This window comes from Ornithorhynchus anatinus, chromosome 2 (assembly GCF_004115215.2).
Source record: "Ornithorhynchus anatinus isolate Pmale09 chromosome 2, mOrnAna1.pri.v4, whole genome shotgun sequence".
NCBI classification, from domain to species: Eukaryota; Metazoa; Chordata; class Mammalia; order Monotremata; family Ornithorhynchidae; genus Ornithorhynchus; species Ornithorhynchus anatinus.
In genome coordinates, this window is record NC_041729.1 from 48,235,571 (window position 1) to 48,255,647 (window position 20,077).

General features: G+C 49.4%; 1 protein-coding gene and 1 non-coding gene across 4 annotated transcripts in view; one reads left to right on the forward strand and one right to left on the reverse strand.

The window, feature by feature from the left end:
• Positions 1-20,077, reverse strand: part of XYLT1 (xylosyltransferase 1) — a 140,422-nt gene that overhangs the window by 10,082 nt on the left and 110,263 nt on the right. For all 3 annotated transcript variants that reach the window (XM_039911110.1, XM_039911109.1, XM_039911108.1), the window contains exons 7-9: positions 19,546-19,722; positions 14,145-14,407; positions 7,505-7,700 (exon numbers count right to left, since the gene is read on the reverse strand). In XM_039911110.1, the coding sequence (XP_039767044.1) occupies positions 7,505-7,700; positions 14,145-14,407; positions 19,546-19,722 (636 nt within the window). The remainder of the gene's footprint in view (positions 1-7,504; positions 7,701-14,144; positions 14,408-19,545; positions 19,723-20,077) is intronic.
• On the forward strand, positions 257-342 carry TRNAS-AGA. The gene has a single exon. It is a non-coding gene; the product is annotated as a tRNA-Ser (tRNA).

Here is a 20,077-nt window from a genome sequence, read left to right on the forward strand (position 1 = left end):
TTTCAGTTTTAAAAGTGCCTTGTTATCTCACAAAATGTACAGAGAAACTTAACAGGGGAAAACATTGGTACAGAAAAGAGGAAGAAAATGTCACCAAACGGAAACTTTTACTATTCATCTCCACGAATCATCTCAAGAGAGAGAGTTTCCCAGCCCCATAGCACTTATGTCCATATCCTTATATTGTACTATTTCGTTCAATCGTATTTATTGAACGCCGAGTGCAGAGCACTGTATTAAGCACTTGGTTGTCGACGTAGTCGTGGCCGAGTGGTTAAGGCGATGGATGGACTAGAAATCCACCGGGGTCTCCCCGCGCAGGTTCGAATCCTGCCGACTACGGAAGATTCTTTTAGAGAAGCAGCGTGGCTCAGTGGAAAGAGCACGGGTTTTGGAGTCAGAGGTCACGGGTTCGAATCCCGGCTCGGCCACTGGTCGGCTGTGTGACTTTGGGCAAGTCACTTGACTTCTCGGTGCCTCAGTTACCTCATCCGTAAAATGGGGATGAAGACCGTGAGCCCCACGTGGGACAACCTGATTCCCCTGTGTCTACCCCAGCGCTTAGAACAGTGCTCGGCACATAGTAAGCGCTTAAATACCAACATTATTATTACAATACAACAAACACATTCCCTGCCCACAATGAGCTTACCAGGTTTCCCTGATCTGTAACATTTTAATGTCTGTTTCCCCCACAGACTGTAAACTCATTGTGGGCAGGGATTATGTCCACCAACTCTGCTATACTGTACTCTCCTAAGTACTCAGTACAGTGCTCTGCATATAGTAAGCACTCCATAAATTCTGATTGATGGACTGATTTCGGATTCAGATACTGTTCCCAGAGCTTGTTTCACTCAGGACTCTCTAGAAATGAGGTTGAAGAGGAAACATCCCACACTAATTTCTTGTCACCCTCTCGATTTGTTTTGCATGTGTGGTTTTCCCCTGGGAAGGCTCTTATCCACCCATGTGTGGAAAAATGAATATGCATATTCTGTTACCCAGAAAAGAGGTCTGGACTGTTTCAAATTCAATTAGCTTTCTTTTTCCTCTTTCTCCATCAGCATTAATTTCATGTTTCTCTGGACCAAGCATGATGTATCACGTTTCTCCACACAACATATCATGGCAGAAAATAATGTTGCTAGAGGACAAATAAAAGCTTTATCAAGTGCTCATCTCCTCTAAGAAGTCTTTCCTAAGTCCTCATTTCCTCTTCCACTCCCTTCTTGGGTCCAGAGGGCCCAATCAATCACTTGTACTTAGTGAGTGCTTACTGTGTGCAGAGCACTGTACTAAGCGCTTGGGAGAGCACAGTGGAACAATGGAACAGACATATCCCCTGCCCGCTACAAGCTTCCAGTCCAGCAGGGGAGACAGACATTACTATAAACTACGGATATGTACATAAGTGCTGTGAGACTGGGACGGGGGACGAATAAAAGGAGCAAGTCAGGGTGACACGGAAGGGAGTGGAAGAAAAGGAAAAGAGGCCTGACTTCCCTGGAGCAGATGTGCCTTCAATGCGGCTTTGAAGAGGGGGAGAGTAATTGCCTCTTGGATATGAAGAGGGAGGGCATTCCATGCCAGAGGCAGGGTGTGGAATAGAGTTTGGTGGCGAGGTGGTCATCACCCTATTATATCTTCATCACCCTATTTATTTTGTTTAAGGAGATGTACATCACCCTGATTCTATTTATTTGCCATTGTTTTTATGAGATGTTCTTCCCCTTGACTCTGTTTATTGCCATTGTTCTTGTCTGCCTGTCTCCCCCGATAAGCCCGTCAAAGGGCAGGGACCGTCTCTATCTGTTGCCGACTTGTACATTCCAAGCGCTTAGTACAGTGCTCTGCACATAGTAAGCGCTCAATAAGTACTATTGAATGAATGAAATAGCCAGTGGGGCTCAGTGCCCATTAAAAAGAAGCAGAGACGATTCTGGAAGCATGGGCATTTGAGACTAAGTTGTCACCCGCATCCTTCAGCCCCATAGTTGTCCTGCTGCCAGTGGTGGGGGATGAAGCTATTTCCCTCCCATTCTTCCCTTCTTCCTTTATCACATCTCCATGCTGAGGGCTCAGTAATAATGATAATGTTGGTATTCGTTAAGCGCTTACTATGTGCAGAGCACCGTGCTAAGCGCTGGGGTAGATACAGGGTCATCAGGCTGTCTCACGTGAGGCTCGCGGTTTTCATCCCCATTTTACAGATGAGGGAACTGAGGCACAGAGAAGCAAAGTGACTTGCCCATAGTCACACATCTGACAGGTGGCAGAGCCGGGATTCCAACCCATGACCTCTGGCTCCCAAGCCCGTGTTCTTTCCACTGAACCACGCTGCTGCTCAAATTCCCCGAGCATTGTGACCGTCACGCTCTCCCCATTGGTCTGTAGTGAGAGGCAGTGAAGAGATTTACCTCACCTTTCCTTAAAATCTTCTGATGAAGTAGGAGCAACAAATTTTCTCCTAATGGGTTCTGGTATCTCATCCTCCCAGTAGTCACTTGAAAGGGAAGCAGCACGGCCTAATGGAAGGAGCCAGGGCCTGGGAGTCCGAGGACCTGGGTTCTAGTTGTGGCTCTGCCGCTTGTCTGCTGTGTGTGACCCTGGATAAGTCACTTAAATTCTCAGTGCCTCAGTTTCCTCATCAATAGAATGGGAATTAAATCCTATTTTTTATGCTATATGTTAACCACTTACGTCCCAGGTACTGTACTCAGCCCCGATCCTAGTCCTAATACTATCTCTCCTACTTAGATTGGAAGCCGCATGTGGGATAAGGACCGGATCCAACCTGATCATTTTATATCTACCCCAGGACTTGGCCCAGTGCCTGGCACATAGTAAATGCTTAACAAGTAGCGTAATTATTACTATTAAATAGCCTGTAATACTGCCTGCTCCAATCTGCCCCAAGAATTTCAACTGTGCCATAGGGTACGATGCACATTCAGTCAGGATCTTTGTATTCAGAGAACAAATGTAATCTCAGGTGAATGGCTAGTCTGAAAGACTGATTAATCCATTAATTAATTAAACCATTCAAACCCTCCACTCTTTCCTAGAATGTCTGGTTTGGGATGAATAGGAATGACTGGAATCCCTAGTTTATTTGCAGTTAATCCAGAGAGCTGAAGTGGAACATACTGCATTAGATGCATGAGAGGCTAGTGGAGAGAACATAGGCCTGGCAGTCAGAGGACCTGGGTTTTAATCCTGGCTCTAGTACTTGTCCGCTGTGTGGCCCTGGGCAAGTCATTTTAATTCTCTGGGCCTCAGTTGCCTCATCTGTAAACTGGGGATTAAGACTGTGAGCCCACATGGGGAATGGACTGCGTTCAACCTGATCAGCTTGTATCTACCCCAGACCTTAGAACAATTCATGACACATACTAAGTGCTTAACAAATACCATAAAAAATAAATAAAGATGAATCAGTAGGAGTTTTTGCCTGCTCTTGGTATCCTGCCCTTTTCAGGGCCTGGAGGTTCTGAAATAATAAGAGGCTGGGGCATCAGCAAATGGGAGATCTTGAATGCGAAAAAGGGCAAAGGAAAGTGAAGTTCACAGATGTGCTGATTTTGTCTTTAGGTTAGGGAAGACAGTGACAAAAGTAAAAAAAAAAAAAATCTCATATGCAGTTTGGAAAAAAAAAAAAAAGCACAACTGTCCTGAGGTGCCACTAACTACAAATGTCTTCCACGACTACCAAAGCCTAGCCTAACATCATGGGAAGACGGACAGCTCTGGGGAAGATCGGAGCCCAGACGCCAGCCGCCTCCTCCTTGGCCTGGAGGCTGAGGGCCGGCAGCCAAAGCGGAGCAACACACCCCACGAAGGACAGAGAGAGACGCAAATGAAATAAATCACTTGATTCCTTGGGCTCAGGCTGAATTTCTCTGGTGCCTTCCAAACGCTTTTTGATATAAATCATTTCAGAATGGCTAGAACAACTTCAGACTCCTCAAGAGGCGCCTATTTAAAACAGAACAAATGTGAAATCGACGATAGGTGAATATAGACACCCTTTCCTCTATTTGCATTTTGGTTTCTTTGCTTGTCTTTTTAGGTTTGCTTTTCTTGTATTTTGGAGTTTCTGGGTTTTCTGCTAGATTCTAAGCTCCTTGAGGGCAGGGATGGTGTCTATTTGCTCTGCTGTACTCCCCCAAGCACTTGATTTGATGCTGTGCCCACAGCAGATATCAGTAAATACCACTGACTGTTCGATTGATTGATTCTTGGGGAAGGATGGCAGTTGCTTTTCCACAGGTCTTTGCAAGAAAGCGGAAAGTGCCCCAGATCTCTGTTAAAGCCCGACTGAGTGCCGTTCTTAACAGTGAGTTATGAAGAACGTTGAAGAGGTGCAGCAGCGGCTGCCGAAGTCACACAGAGAGATCCTTGCCTCACCATGCACGCGCAGGGCACACGGGACCTATGTCTGAGATTATGGATGACCGCATGCAAGCCATCACCTCCAATAAAAAGCCAATCAAGCGCACGCCCTGCTGGCAGTAGGCTTTGCCTTCCCCCTCGCCCCACTCCTACGAGACAGAGGCGGCCACATTGAAGATTCCCATCAACCGGGAGGTGACAAAACCATTTGACAGTGCTAGCCTTCCTAGGCTTGTACAGTGCTCACCCGGCGGCCCAGGGCCAGGAAAGATGCCTGGCCACATGTTCACAGATGCGATCTCTCAGCCAGAGCCTCCGTCTTTCAAGGCCTTTTCTTTCTCAACCCAGAAGTTAGTCCTAGGGACAAGAATATTAGCAATTTCCCATCTGAAAGCCTAACACCCAGTTACTTCCACCTGGCGGGGGATTAAAAAAACCCCTGGATTTAGATTTTGCTCTTTCAGGTAAAGAACTAAATGAGCTTGTAATTTGCTCTTTAAGAGGGGCTTCCAGCTTTTCTCCTCAAATCCCCAGAGTTGTTCCGGTCCTGATGGCTGCCCAGATAAGGGTCCTGGGATTAGAGGACTGAGCCGACAACGGGAGCCCAAAGAAATCATCCGAAACAGAGCCGCCGTGAGCATCTGTCATGGCTCGGAATAACAAATCAACCCCCGGACACGTTGATAAACACAACCGGGTCCGCATTCATCTCTTTAATGGGACGTTAATGTCCCAGATGGGCCACATTCACCGAAGGGCTGCGTCCCTCCCTGGCACCTTCTAATTGCTACCAGAGGCTGGAAATTTATGGAGTGAGTGCGTTTGAGGTACCGAGCAAGTCTGCCCAATCAATCGTGCCTCTAATTGGAACTGGGGTCTTCACCAGAACAAGCATACCGTTGCTCTTTCGGATAGTTTCCTTGAACTGCATGGTCGGGCCAGCTCTCTGTAGGGTATGTGTCACAGAACTTCTGGAGGCGCCTGCCTTGTGTAAAGCACTGTGCTAAGAGTCGGGGAAAAATACACGGAGGGGGACTGTGTTTGGCCGATTAGGCAGCTAACGTGAAATGGATCTCTCAGGCCTCTCTGGGGAAAGCTCTTAGAGCTTTTAAAAATGTTTTAAAACTTTTTTATTTTGAATGGCATTTGCTAAGCGCTTACTACGTGCCAGGTGCTGTTCTAAGCACTAGGGTAGATACGAGGTCAAGATACAAGGTTGGATCCATAAGGGGCTCACAGTCTTAACCCCCATTTGACAGATGAGGTAACAGCTATAGAGCACACAGCAAGCCCATGACGAATATTACAATTATACCACGTTTACCAGGTTTAATGTTCTATGCAAGGCAGAATTAGAAGCTGAAGACTTAATAATAATAATAATAGTGTTGGTATTTAAGCGCTTACTATGTGCCGAGCACTGTTCTAAGCGCTGGGGCAGATACAGGGCAATCAGTTTGTCCCACGTGAGGCTCACAGATAATCCCCATTTTACAGATGAGGTAACTGAGGCACAGAGAAGTGAAGTGACTCGCCCACAGTCACACAGCTGCCAAGTGGCAGAGCCGGGAGTCGAGCCCACGACCTCTGATTCCGAAGCCCACGCTCTTTTCACTGAGCCACGCTGCTTCATAGCGAATTAAACAAGGCCATGCAGATCAGTCCAGGTCTAGGTTTCGAAAGACATCAGGGTCACATAGCAGACGAGTGGTGGAGCCAGAACTAGAAAGCAGGTCCTTCTGTCTCGCAGCCAGTGCCCTATCCACTGGACCATGCTGCTTCTCTAGTTCTGAATCAAAATACAGGACATCGTGGGTTCATGGAGGGGAGGAAGTAAAAGCATTCAGCAGCCCCATCTCTGGGAAAGATGATCAAAATGCCAGGGCCGTTCAGGGTTTTGCACAGGCCCTGCCCCCTGGCCTGATTATTATTCCTTCTGGAATAATAACACAATAGTGATAGTAATAAAAATAATAATGGTACTTGTTAAGTGTGCATCATGTGCTAAACACTAGGGCAGATACAGGATAAGCATATTGTATAGAGTCCCTGACTCATGTGGGATGCACTGTCTAAGAGGAAAGAAGAACAGAAGTGACTTTTCCAAGGTCACATGGCAGGCAAGTGGTGGAATCAGGATTCGAATCCATTTCTTTTGACTCCCAGCCCTGTGTTTTTTCCACAAGGCCATGCTGCTCTCCTCCCTGAGTCAGAGAAAAGGATGGGAACCCTGATGCCGGAGCTGGATTTAAGGGTGTTTGTCCATTAGCACCAAATTCATTCATTCAATCGTGTTTACTGAGCACTTACTGTGTGCAGAGCACTGTGCTAAGCGCTTGAAATGTACAGTTCGGCAACAGATAGAGACAATCCCTGCCCAACAATGGGCTCACGGTCTAAAATCCCACCAGCAAAATGATATTGGGAGGTACTAGACTACCCTACTAGAAAAGACTGTATGGGATCATGATTAGAGAAGCAGTGGGGCCTAGGGGAAAGAGCATGGGAGTTAGAGGGTCTGGGTTCTAATCCCAGATTCATCACATACCTTGGGCAAGTCACTTTAACTTCTCCGTGCTTCAGTTCTCTCAACTGCAGAATGGGGATTCTTTACCTGTTTTCTCTCCAATTTAGACTGTGAGCCCCATCTGGGTCCTGATTATCTTGTATCTACCCCAGTGCTTAGCACACAGTAAGCCCTTAACAAATGCTACAATTTTACCACGTTTACCGCGCATACCAGGTTTAATGTTCTATGCGAGGCAGAATTAGAAGCTGAAGCCTTAGCGAATTAAACAAGGCCATGCAGATTCGCCCAGGGCGAGGTTTTGAGAGACATCGGGTGGAATCGAGAAAGAAACGCAGTTCATAGCTACTCCAGGATACTCTGTCATCAGACTCATCATCCTGGCTGTTCTTACACGGGTGAAGAGGAGCGGGAAAAGTTCGGCAAGCTGATTAAAACCAAAACCTGAAGGTATTTCAACTCGATCTTTCATTGTTAACCAGCCCTCGACTGCCTGCACGAATAAAAGTCTTTCAACGCCGGAGTGGGACCGGAAGGGTATTAGAGGGGAAATAACGGGGAGCGGGAGTGAAGGTCTCTTACCTCGGAAAACTGCAGTCTCCCAAAGTCACTGGGGGGGCTTGCAATCTTAAAGCCCTTCTTTGGCATGACCCAAGTCTCCAGGGTCTCCAGCTTGCTCACTGCCAGGTTTGTTGCGTGGTGTTTGACGAGAAAGCCCTGGAAACGGTCGGCTAGGAAGTAGAGCTGGACCGAGACCGGGTGGCCCATGGGGTAGTACCTGAAAACCAAACGTGGCAGGTCATTGGAGGCCCCAGAGCGGAGTCGGTGGCAATTTATTCGGCTTTTTGCTGGCTTCGCCTTGCCAAGCCGCTAGAAAGGAGACATTTCTGCTCCTGACCTTTGGTCGGGACATGAGCTACACACATTAGGCCTTCTAACGTTGTGGGCAGGGCATGAGTCCGTTTATTGTTCTACCGTATTCTCCCAAGCGCTAAGTACAGTGCTCTGCCCACAGTAAACGCTAAATAAATACGATACAATGACATGAATGGGGAGGAGACTACGCTGTTCCCTTGTGGGGGATTGGAGGCTGAATCCGGCGAGACATGATGTCGGGCAGATAATGGCATCCTTTCCCCTAAGAGGGACCCAGGTGCAGACCAAAAATAAAAAAATAAAAATCCTGATTTGGGATGCCAGGGGCAGGGAGAGAGATGCTTAGGATAAGTCTGTAGACTCCAGCTTCATGTCTCTGTGGTGGATTCTCGATTCTACAGGCAGCCTCGAAAAGATATTCAAAGCCCTAAAGTGTCATCCTAACTCTCAGGGGCAGAAAAAAAATCGATCTGCTGGTGGGGGGGGGGGGAGGTGGGGGGAGGGCGCTTGACCTTCGGAGTGGGCTTGGGGATGAATATTGCCAACCCTGAGCAGCAGATTCTGGGCGGTCAGTGGCCCAAAGGCAGAAATGCCCAGGTCTTGTGGATGAGCCCAGCCAGGCAGTCGACAAACAAGGCTGACGCCGATGGACAGAGAAAACAGAGCTAGCAAAACAGCTAGCGGACTTGAGCCGCCAACACAAGCAGAAAGCTAGCCGCTGTCTGAAATACTGAAACCTCTATTCTAGTCACTTGCTACAGCAAATATTTACTGGAGAGTCTGAATAAACAAACAACACTTTGGCTGCCACCAGTGATCACTGCTGGATATGGAAAGCTACTCCTGCTGATGCTGAAACATCTCACCCCGTGCTCATTCCAGGGAGCGCCTTTTGGGACAGACATCCTCTTTCCGGACTAACAGATAGACTCGGGCCGCTAGGCGAGTCCTGACTAGCGCCTCTGTTCCCGTAATCCCGTGTTCCTCTGTTCCTGCCAAGATGCATCGAGGGGATAGGAAGGGGCAAGGACCTCGGGATGCAGGCCTCCAGGGTTGACCAGCAAGTCATGTCGGTGGCCTGCGTGGTGCCTCGGTGGCCTGTTTCCCCGCCTCCCCCCTTTATGGTATTTATTAAGCGCTGACCGTGCCAGGCACTGTACTAGGCACTGGGGTAGTTAATAATACTAAATAATGTTGGTATTTGTTAAGCGCTTACTAGGTGCAGAGCACTGTTCTAAGCGCCGGGGGAGATACAGGGTCATCAGATTGTCCCACGTGAGGCTCACAGTCTTAATCCCCATTTGACAGATGAGGTAACCGGGGCACAGAGAAGTGAAGTGACTTGCCCACAGTCACACAGCTGACAAGCGGCAGAGCCGGGATTCAAACCCATGACCCACGCTGCTGGTTGGATTCAGTCCCTAGCCCCATTTTACAGCCCCTTCAGGCTTCTCCCAAGAGTTGCTTTCCCGACCCGGCAGGCTCTAGTCCTGAGTACAGTGAAAGCCACCGTTGAGTAGGATCAACTGCCATCTTCCCGGTTGCATTTTTACACTTGCCTCCGACTCCCTTCCCCTGGCAGACCACTGCTCTCCACATCTCCTAAACCCGACTAAAAGCCCATTTCCTCCAGGAACCCTTCCTTGATTTCTCTCTCAAATCCCCACCCTATTTCCCCTGCTTACCGCAGCACCTAGGCCACTGAGTCCATACCCACTTAAGCACTTAAGTACTCACCCTGTCTCCAACCCACACAGCATTTACGGTCATATACCAGGGGCTTCCCTTATTTGCGATGTAATAATAATAATGTTGGTATTCGTTAAGCGCTTACTATGTGCCGAGCACTGCTCTAAGCGCTGGGGTAGACACAGCGGAGTCAGGCTGTCCCACGTGGGGCTCACAGTCTTAATCCCCATTTTACAGATGAGGGAACTGAGGCACAGAGAAGTTAATAACGGTATCCGTTAAGTGCTTTCTATGTGCCCAGCACTGTTCTAAGTGCTGGGGTAGATATAAGGTTATCATGTTGTCCCACTTGGGCCTCGCAGTCTTGATCCCCATTTGAAAGATGAGGTAACTGAGGCACGGATAAGTTAAGTGACTTGCCCAAAGTCGCACAGCCGACAAGTGTCGGAGCCGTGATTAGAACTCATGGCCTCAGACTCCCAAGCCCTTGCTCTTTTCACTAAGCCATGCTGCTTCTCTATTTCATTTTTATTTACATGTATTTTAGTGTCTGCCTCCCCCTCTAGACTGTAAACTCATCAGGGGCAGGAATCACGTCTCGTCACTCTAATGTGCTCACCGAGCGCTTAACACAGAGATCTATGCGGAGTAAGCGCTCCGTAAACGTAATTAACAGACTCTTCATTACTTCAGAAGGCAGGCATAAGACTTGGTTTCCTAATCAAGTTATTCAACCGGGGCTACTAAAAGGGAGGATAAGGGATGAGAGGCATCCAGAATACGAGGGAGAGAGAGAGAACGAGCTTGTGAAATAAAGGCTGTCCACTCTGCCAAGTTAAAATTGTATGGTAGTGATCCCTCACTTGATGCTTCGTAATAAGGCATTCCACAAACCCCTGTTGCCATTCTGTAAAATGCAGGTTTCCCTCCAGTCCCTTCCAGGAGTCTAAGTTTTTCTCTTCAATTATCATGGCTGTATAAACCTCCTAGGCTTATCCATTCCCTAAAAATCACTGCTCTGTTACAAGGATGAAACATGGGCCATAAATTAAAGGCGTGTGCTCATCCCCTTAGAGCTCCTGCCTGGGCATACATAGCAGGTTTGAAAAATCCAACCTTGTGTGGAGATTTTGTGAGAAAATTCACTTCACTAAACTTTAATTGCTTTGCAGTAAATTTCTAACTGCTGCAACTGCAGCAAGCTACCCCTCATAATAATTATAATTAATTGTGGTATTTGTTAAGCGCTTACTATGTGCTGAGCACTGCTCTGAGCGCGGGGATAGATACGAGGTAATCAGGTTGTCCCACGTAGGGCTCATTTTTTTAGTCCCCATTTTTACAGATGAGGGAACTGAGGCACCGAGAAGTTAAGTGACTTGCCCAAAGTCACAAAGCTGACAGGCGGCGGGGCCGGGATTAGAACCCACGACCTCTGGCTCCCAAGCCCGTGCTCTTTCCACTGAGCCACGCTGCTTCTGCATAGTGGAGCCCCAGGTAGGGTCGGGATAGCTTGCGAGAATAACACCAAGTCTCTGATTAAGACTGTGAGCCCCTTGTGGGACAGCCACTGTGTCCAATCCAGTTAGCTTGCGTCCACCCCAGCACTTAATACAGTGCCTGGCACATAATAGTAATGATGATATTGGTTAAGCACTTACTATGTGCCAAGCACTCTTCTAAGCATGGGATGGATACAAGCTAATCAGGTTAGACAGCGTCTCTGTCCCACATGGGGCTCGCAGTCTTAATTCCCATTTTACAGATGAGGTAGCCGAAGCACAGAGAAGTGAAGTCACTTTCCCAACGTCACACAGTAGTTAAGTGGCAGAGTAGGGATTAGAATCCAGGTCCTAACTCCCAGGTCCATGCTCTATTATTATTATTATTATCATCACAGAAGCGGGGTTCTTGGCCACTTCTGGTTTGGTGGTGCCTCATCTGGGCACAGCAGATCCACAGGATATTATCAACAGTTAAAGCAGAGCGTGATTAAGTGGAAAGAGCACGAGACCTGGGTTCTAATCCCCGCTCTCCCACTCGTCTGCCGTATAATCTGAGGCAAGTCACTTTACTTTCCTGTTCCTCAGTTTCCTTATCTGTAAGATGGGGGTAAAATACCTGCTCTCCATTCTCCTTAGATGGGAGCCGCAAGTGAGGAATCTACCGGAGTCTCCCTCTTCTCTCCCCATGGAGGTTTCGATTGTGAGCCCCTTGAGGGCCAGGGACTGCATTTAATTCCCACCTCCGATTACTTTCCCAGTACTTAGAACAGTGCTTTGCAATTAGTAAATACTTACTGAATACTGTTACTACAGGGCTTAGCACATAGTAAGCACTGAACAAATAGCATTATTATTATGTTCACTTTTCCTCTGAAAAAAAGCAGGCTCTGACTCTCCTAAAAAGGATCAGCTGTTACTGCTTTTGTGTAGGAGTGTCCACACACCTCGGACATCTTAGCTAGGAGGCAGAGACAACTCACCTACCCCTGGTGTTAATAATAATAATAATAATAATAATAATGTTGGTATCTGTTAAGCGCTTACTATGTGCCGAGCACTGTTCTAAGCGCTGGGGTCGACACAGGGGAATCAGGTTGTTCCACGTGGGGCTCACAGTCTTAATCCCCATTTTACAGATGAGGTAACTGAGGCACCGAGAAGTTAAGTGACTTGCCCAAAGTCACACAGCTGACTAGTGGCCGAGCCGGGATTTGAACCCATGACCTCTGACTCCAAAGCCCCTGCTCTTTCTTGTTCCCTCCCCTCTGGTCCCCATCACTCCCTGCACCCCAAATCCTGGCCAACCTCAGACTCCATTTACTCCATCTACAGCCCTGGAAATTGGATTAGACTGTTAGCCCGTCAATGGGCAGGGATTGTCTCTAACTGTTGCCAAATTGTACATTCCAAGCGCTTAGTATAGTGCTTTGCACATAGTAAGCACTCAATAAATACTATTGAACGAAAACAGTACTGAATGAATTCCTCCCACAGTGGCAGCAACTTTCCACTGAAGCAGCCCCCGGACTAAATGGATTTTAATCCGGTTCCCGGGTGACGCAAACCAAAATGGAACCGGATAATTTAGAACTGTTTCCAGACTTGCCCTGGGCAGAACTAGTCCATCTAAAGATCTGTTCCAACTGAAGTGGCCACAGGAACAAAAAAGTGACAAGTAAAAAACTGAAGCGCAGAAAACATAAGCAGGGGCAGCTGCCTTGCTAGGGAGCTCAGGATTCGAGAAGCGTGGGGAAGACAAAAAGGCAAGATCTTTAAAGCTTGTCTACGTATCTTCCATATAAAAAGTCTGGCAGCTAGAGAATGAAGACAGCCTCAAGCTGTCTTGAATATAATAATGTTGGTATTTGTTAAGCGCTTACTACGCGCCGAGCACTGTTCTAAGCGCTGGGGGAGATACAGGGTCATCAGGTCGCCCCACGTGAGGCTCACAGTTAATCCCCATTTTACAGATGAGGTAACTGAGGCCCAGAGAAGTGAAGTGACTCGCCCACGGTCACACGGCTGACGAGTGGCAGAGCCGGGAGTCGAACCCATGACCTCTGACTCCGAAGCCCAGGCTCCTTCCGCTGAGTCACGCTGCTTCCCCAGAATATCTGAGGCAATGAGAGGTCTTTGTCGACTTGTCAAGCATGAAGATGGTAAACGGATGGATTTCTGGAGGTCAGAGGGAGGGGAGTCAAAGGGCAAGAGTCATAAGGAGCCCCAGACAGGGCAAACAGCAGCTTCTGCCACTCCTTGCATTATGATTATAATAATGATCATAATAATAGAAATAATAATGATAGTGGTATTTAAGTGCTTAATATGTGCCAAGTACTGTTCTAAGCACTGGGGAAGATACAAGGTAATCAGGTTGGGCGCAGTCTCCGTCCCGTACGGGGCTCACAGCCTAGATCCCCATGTTAGGGATGCGTTAACTGAAGTGCGGAAAAGCGAAGTGACTTGTCCACGGTCGCACGGCAGAAAAGTGGCGGAGCTAGGATTAGACCCCAGGTTCTACGGCTTATTTCCCTCCCCTACCTGAACACAGCCCCAGTGAAGCTGAACGGAAGCTCTGTTTGCAAGGCAGAAGGGAGGAGGATTCTGGAGGAAATATGTTAGTAAACAGAACTCCTCAGAGCTCCTCTGCGAGGGAGAAATGAGGGGATCCCTGCTCTTCCTAATTCTTTCGTTGGCGGAGACAACAATCAAAAAAAAGTGAAAAGAAATGTGACCACCCAGACACAAACTCCATCCTGAACAACGGTGTTATTGCCAAGAAGAAACTTAGCCGGGAAGTAGAGACAACTCACCTGCCCCTGGTGTCATTTCTGCCCTCTGGCCCCCATCACTTCCCGCGCCCCAAATCCTGGTCAACCTCAGTAAGCCTAGGGGTGTCCCTAGGACAGATATGCTCGGCCCCTCCCCTGGATGGGCAAGAAGGGTGAGGGTCTTCCCAGGGCAGACTAGACTGCCCTCTGGACTGTAAGCACATTTTCGGCAAAGAATGTGTCTGCTTACTGTGGCTCTGGACTCTCCCGAGCACTCAGGACAGTGCTCTGCACACAGTAAGCACTCAATACATGCGATTGATCGAATGCATCTTGCTTCCTGTACTCTGGGGGTGAAGGGCTAGGGTGGGAGTCACTGACCGGCAGCGGTTGTCCCCTTCTGTGTGCAACGAGGTCTCAGCTCGCCGCAGACCCAGGCGGGCGAAGGAGTGGTACATGGTCAGCGTGACATCGCTGGCGCTGTGGATCCCGTCGGGCTCGTCGTACGCGTTCTCCCAGTACGCCCTGAGCCCGGGGGTGCCCGACGGGTAGTTGCCGTACAGGTAGTAGTCCAGCTGGCCGATTACTTCTTGATTCACCACCGCTTCAAATTTCCGCGCGAAGAACGTCGGGCGGGCGGTCTGCTGTTCTCGGGAAACAGGGAGGAACCGAATGTTAGACCGAACCCAGATTCACATCAGTGGATTCATTCAATTTTATTTACTGAGCTCTTACTGGGTGCAAAGCACCGTACTAATAACCACTTGGGAGAGTACAACAATAAATGGACACCTTCCCTGCCCACAACCAGCTTATAGTCTAGAGGGGGAGACAGACTATACGACTAAATAAATGAACAAATAAATAAATAACAGCTATGTTCACAAGTGTCATGAGACTGCTGGGTGGAGGGGGGCACGGGTGAATAAGGGGTGAATAAAGAAGAGGAAAGGGAGACTTAGGGAAAGCATCTAGGAGATGTGCCTTCAATAGGGTCTGAAAGGGGGGAGTGTAATCGTCTCTCAGCGACGAGGAAGAAAGGCATTCCGGGCCAGAGGGAGGACGTGGGCGAGAGGTTGGCGGCGAGATAAAACAAAATTGAGATAGAATGAGAAGGTTAGCAAAGTGTGTGGGCTGGGCTGTAGTAGGGGAGTAGTGAGCTGAGGTAGGAGCGGGCAAGGTGGTGAACTGCTTTAAAGCCAATGGTGAGGAGTTTCGTTTGATGCGGAGGTGGACGGGGTTGAGGGCAGAGGGGCACCACTCGTTTCTCTGTGTCTCAAAATCCCTCCCCAGCCTGTCCCCACACCCTCTTCAGACACCCCGATACAGAAAACAGAAACCACTCTGGAAATGGTTCGTTGACTTGGGTGACCGACAGAATGGTTCTTGGCGGGGTGGGCCAGCCTCGGGAGTCTGGGAGGGATCCATGAAAGCACGGATTCTTGGAGACACAATAGGGAGTTGCACATTTCTGGGAATTTGGGAGGGATAGGGCTCTTATCCAGACCTGGCTTTAAACTTCGATTGAGTTGAAGTTTCAATCCTGGGAAAAAGAGAGGACGACCCTCTACCTCCCTCACCCTCGGCCACGTCACCATCCCCAGGAAGGGAAAGAACCATATTACTGCAGCTCAGCGAACGCTGACTAGCATCAGGGGTGGCATGACTGAAATGCAGTGTGGGCTCCTCGCCCTCCCCAGTCCTCCACAACGGCAAGGGCACGGAGGACGTACCCTACCAGGCTCCTTAATGCTCACTGAATTCAAACCCTGGAGTTGCTTACTAGTGGAAATGGTTTGTAGCACAGGAAGGGGCTTTTAGGAGAGCTTTGACAGAAGGGAGGGGCATTGTTTGGTGAAAGAGGGGTGGCATTGCAGGCATCGGGGGTAATAGCACGCATGGAAGCTTGGACCTGGGTGAACTGGGGTGAATTCACAGGGGGCGGTGGAAGAAAAAGGCAGCTGCGAGGAAGGGAGGGACGGGGGGAGCTGGTTGGTGCCAAGAATTTCAGTTTGACGGGGGATATTGCAGGACCGTGGTGAAAGGATCATGCCTCGACCCCATGATGGAAATGTTTTGTGCCACTGTTCTCCCTTCCCCTTAGACTGTGGGTCTCCATGCAGGACAGAGATTGCATCCCACCTGATTATCTTGTGTCTTGCCCAGCACTTAGTACAGTGCTTGTCACCTACTACTACTGATAATAATGATTGTGGTATTTGCTAAGCACCTATCATATGCCAGATACTGTTCTAAGCATTGAGGTAGATACAAGCTGATCGGGTGGAACGGTCCCTGTCCCACAGAAGACTCAGTCTTAATCCCCATTACACAGATGAGGAAATCGAGGCACGGAGAAGTTAAGTGCCTTGCCAAGGTCAATCAGCAGACAAGTGGCAGAGCTGTGATTAGAACCCAGGTCCTTCTGACTTCCAGGCCCGTGCTCTATCCACTAGGCCATGCCGCTTCCCAAACTACATCAGAATAGACTAGGAGAAGGTCACACAGGCCTCCCGGATAAAATGTTCTGCTCTGCTAGAGTCTTCCATTAGCCGAACCGTCAGCAAGTCTCCTTTTAAACTTGAGGGAAAAAGCCGAAATCTATTTTAGGGGATTAAAATGGGTGACACATGCGAAAATAATTCAAATACTGTGGGCTGAAAGTAATCAAGTCAGGCCAAATAGAAGAGTCCGTGGACGGCCAGCAAATCCGTCTTGCTGTGTAATTCCATACTGCAGCAGCACCGGTTGAGAGAGAGGTATGCCTGTCACTGTGTGTCCAGACTGTTGACCGGAAAGGAATTTGTTTAATCTCTCTTCGAGCAGGTGAAATGTACTGTGGCTATTTCAATCTTACTCAGATAATGAATTGGAAATTTTCCTCCCCAGTCCTCATTTTTTCGTTTCCACTTGTGTTTCTGGGTGACTGAGAGGAGAGAGAAAGACCCAGAGCCCGTAAGATGCTTGTCGTGGAAAGAGGTGAGGTGGGAGGGAGGAAGAGGAAGGGAAAAGGAGACATGGGAAGAGAGAAAGGAGGGAGAAAGGGAGGGAGGAAAACAAAGGAGAGAGGAGGGGAGGGAAGGATAAAGGGAGGAGTGGAGAAAGGGAGGGAGAGGGAGAAATAGGAAAGGAGAAAAGAAAGGAGAAAATGAGGGAGGGAGGGAAGGAAGGAAAGGAGAAAAGAAGGAAAGGAGGGACAGAGGGAGAAGTGGAGGAAGGGAGGAAGGGCAAATAGGAAGACAGAAAGGGAGGGAGGGAAGGAAAGGAGGTAAGGGAAGGATGGGGAGGAGAGGAGGAAGGGAAGGAGGAGAAGGAGGAAAAGAGAAAAGGAGGGAGAAATTGAGGGAGGGAAGAAGAGAAGGAAAGGAGGAAGGAGGGAAAGGTGGGAAGAGGGAAAGGGCAGAGGGAGGAGATATAGGGAAGGAGAAAAGGAGGGAGAAGAGGAAAGGGAGGGAAAAGAGAGAAGGTGGGAGGGAGGGAGAAAGTGAGGGAGGGAGGAAAGGAAGGAAAGGAGGGAAGAGGAAAGGGAGGGAAAAGAGAGAGGGTAGGAGGGAGGAAAAAAGTGAAGGAGGGAGGGAGAAAGGGAGGCATTGAAATGGAGAGTTGAGCTCAAGCCAAAGAGAGGAGACACTGATTCAGGAAGAAATGCTCAAAAAGGAAGAAATGCTGCAGTTGGATGTGTTTTCCCAGGAACAGAGTCCCGAGGACTGCCACGTCCGCAGTACCCCCACCCCATCAAGGGCTGTTCTAATTCCAATAGGTTTTCCCTGTGCCTTGGCCTGCCGACTCAGGAAATCCATGCTGCCCTTTTTTCTCCCTCAAGTCTTCTGCATTCGGGAAGCTACAGGAAGAAATGGAGGGCTATCCCTAAGCCTCCTGGAATCTGGGGTGCCCACTTTTCATGTAGAGCAGGGGAGCTAGCAGATGTGGACGTGGAACAGGAAGAGGTTTCTGGGAGGGGAGAAAAAGGGAGGAAAACAGAGAAGGGGGAAAGGAAGCAGTGGGTGCGGAAGGAGGAGCCCCTCTGGTCGGCACAGGGGATCAGGGCCAGATGTGAGCCGCCTCCCGGCCCCAAAGCCCACCAGGGAAGAGCCTTACCCCCGGCCCCACCTGGTTGGGGATCCACCAAGGTGGGTTGCCACGACTGGGACCCCTCAAGACAACACAAGTGCCATTGTTCTTGGGCCACCGGGCTGGGATCTGCTCACCACACCCAACACCGTGTGGACAATCTGGCAGGCCTGGATGCTGACCCTAGTCTTCCCATGTCCGTGCTTGCACTGCCTAAGAAGTGAGTGCCGACATCTCAGTTGCTCGGGATCTCGGCTTCCAACCCACCCTGGGTGCAACCTCCTGCCCGGCCCCCAGGTTGGGCAGGGCGCTCCGCCCATGGGGTCTCCACCAACCCCCCGAAATCCTGTGAGAACCAATACTGCAGCTACATCGTCCTCATCCGGTCCTCCTCCTGCCAGCACGGAGCAAGAAATGGAACTGCCATATTGCCTCCACCTTTGCTTTCTGGTTCCAAGAGATAGGGTGGGCTAGCTGCCCCCTTGCCCAAAGAGCTGTGCCAGCCCCACGGGCAAAGTTTCTCCCCTTGGAGTGGGTCCTTACTGTAGCTCTGGGAGGCAGGGGGGAGGGGAGGTTGGTCATTTACCGAGTCGCGGTTGAATTCGGTCTAGACACTGGGCCGCACTACATTAAAGTGTAAGCTCACTGTGGGCAGGGAATGTGTCCTATTGTACTCTCCCAAGTGCTTAGCCCAGTTCCTTGCAAACAGTAAGTGCTCAATAAATGCATTCATTCAATTGTATTTATTGAGCGCTAATTGCGTGCTGAGCACCCTTGGGAAAGTACATCACACAATTAAGACTAACAATCCCTACCCACAACAAATTCACAGTCTAGATGGGGGGAGATAGACATCAGCATACATAAACAGACATTAATATAAATAAATAAAATAAATACAAATGAATGAATGGAGTGGCATTGCCCCAGGGCCTCTCTGATATTATTGCCTGAGGAGCTTCTCACGTTCTCCCTCGCACCTGAGGAGGAGGATAGCGACTCCTTATCCTTTTTCAGAGATTCCTTATCCTTTTTCAGAGTCTCTTGTTTCAGCACATTAAGTGTGTCTTAGCTGGCACTATGGCCCAGCCCCCTCTGGGTCAAGATGTTTTATTCCATTTCTACGAACCAAACCTGGTTCCTTCCCTGTCTCGGCCCCACGTAGCTCCCGGTCCCATAATAATGATGGTATTTGTTAAGTGCTTACTCTGTGCCAGGCCCCGTTCTAACTGCCGGGGAAGGTTCAAGCTAAGCCGGTCGGACACCGTCCCTGTTCCACATGGGGCTCACAGTCTTAATCCCCGTTTTACAGGTGAGGTAACTGAGGCCCAGAGAAGTCACACAAAAGACAAGTGACAGAGTTGGGATTAGAACGCAGGTCCTTCTGACTCCCCGGCCCATCCTCTATAATAATAATGGTGGTACTTGTTCAGCGTTTACTAGGTGCCAAGCACTGTTCTAAGTGCCGGGGGAGATAGAAGTTCATCAGGTTGTCCCACGTGGGGCTCACAGTCTTAAAACCCCCATTTTACAGATGGGGTAAGTGAGGCCCAGAGAAGTGAAGTGACTCGCCCAAAGTCACACAGCTGACAGGTGGCGGAGCCGGGATTCGCAGTGCAGGGAGCACCGGGGGGGGGGGGGGGGGGGATGGAGGGAGGGGAGTTAGAAACGAGCCCGGGGCCGGGGGGGCCGGGGCGGCGGGGTCCCTCACCTGGAAGCGGTGGAAGTCCGCGGGCTTGAAATCGTTGGGGGAGCAGCCGCACCAGTCCACGATGTGCTTGTACTGGCACTTGCAGCCCAGCTTCCGGTTCCAGTTGGTGATGCGCAGGTTGTTGTCCACCATGCTCCCGCAGTGGGGGCTGTTCTCCAGGACGGTGTGGAAGAAAGACTGTGAGGGAGACACGAGGGCAACACGAAACTTTCAGGAAGTCAATCATACTTATGGGGTGCTTTCTGTGTGCAGAGCACTGTGCTACGCGCTTAGGAGAGTACACCACACCGATATTAAAAACACATTCCCGGCCCACAGCAAGCTGCCTTGGGTCAAAGATCTCTCCCTTGACTGACTTCCTAATAACGATAGCGAGAAGTACAGCATTTGTTAAGAACGTACAAGCCAAGTTATGCCACGCACTAGCGTGGCTCAGTGGAAAGAGCCCGGGCTTTGGAGTCAGAGGTCATGAGTTCGAATCCCAACCCTGCCTCTTGTCGACTGTGGGCGAGTCACTTAACTTCTCTGTGCC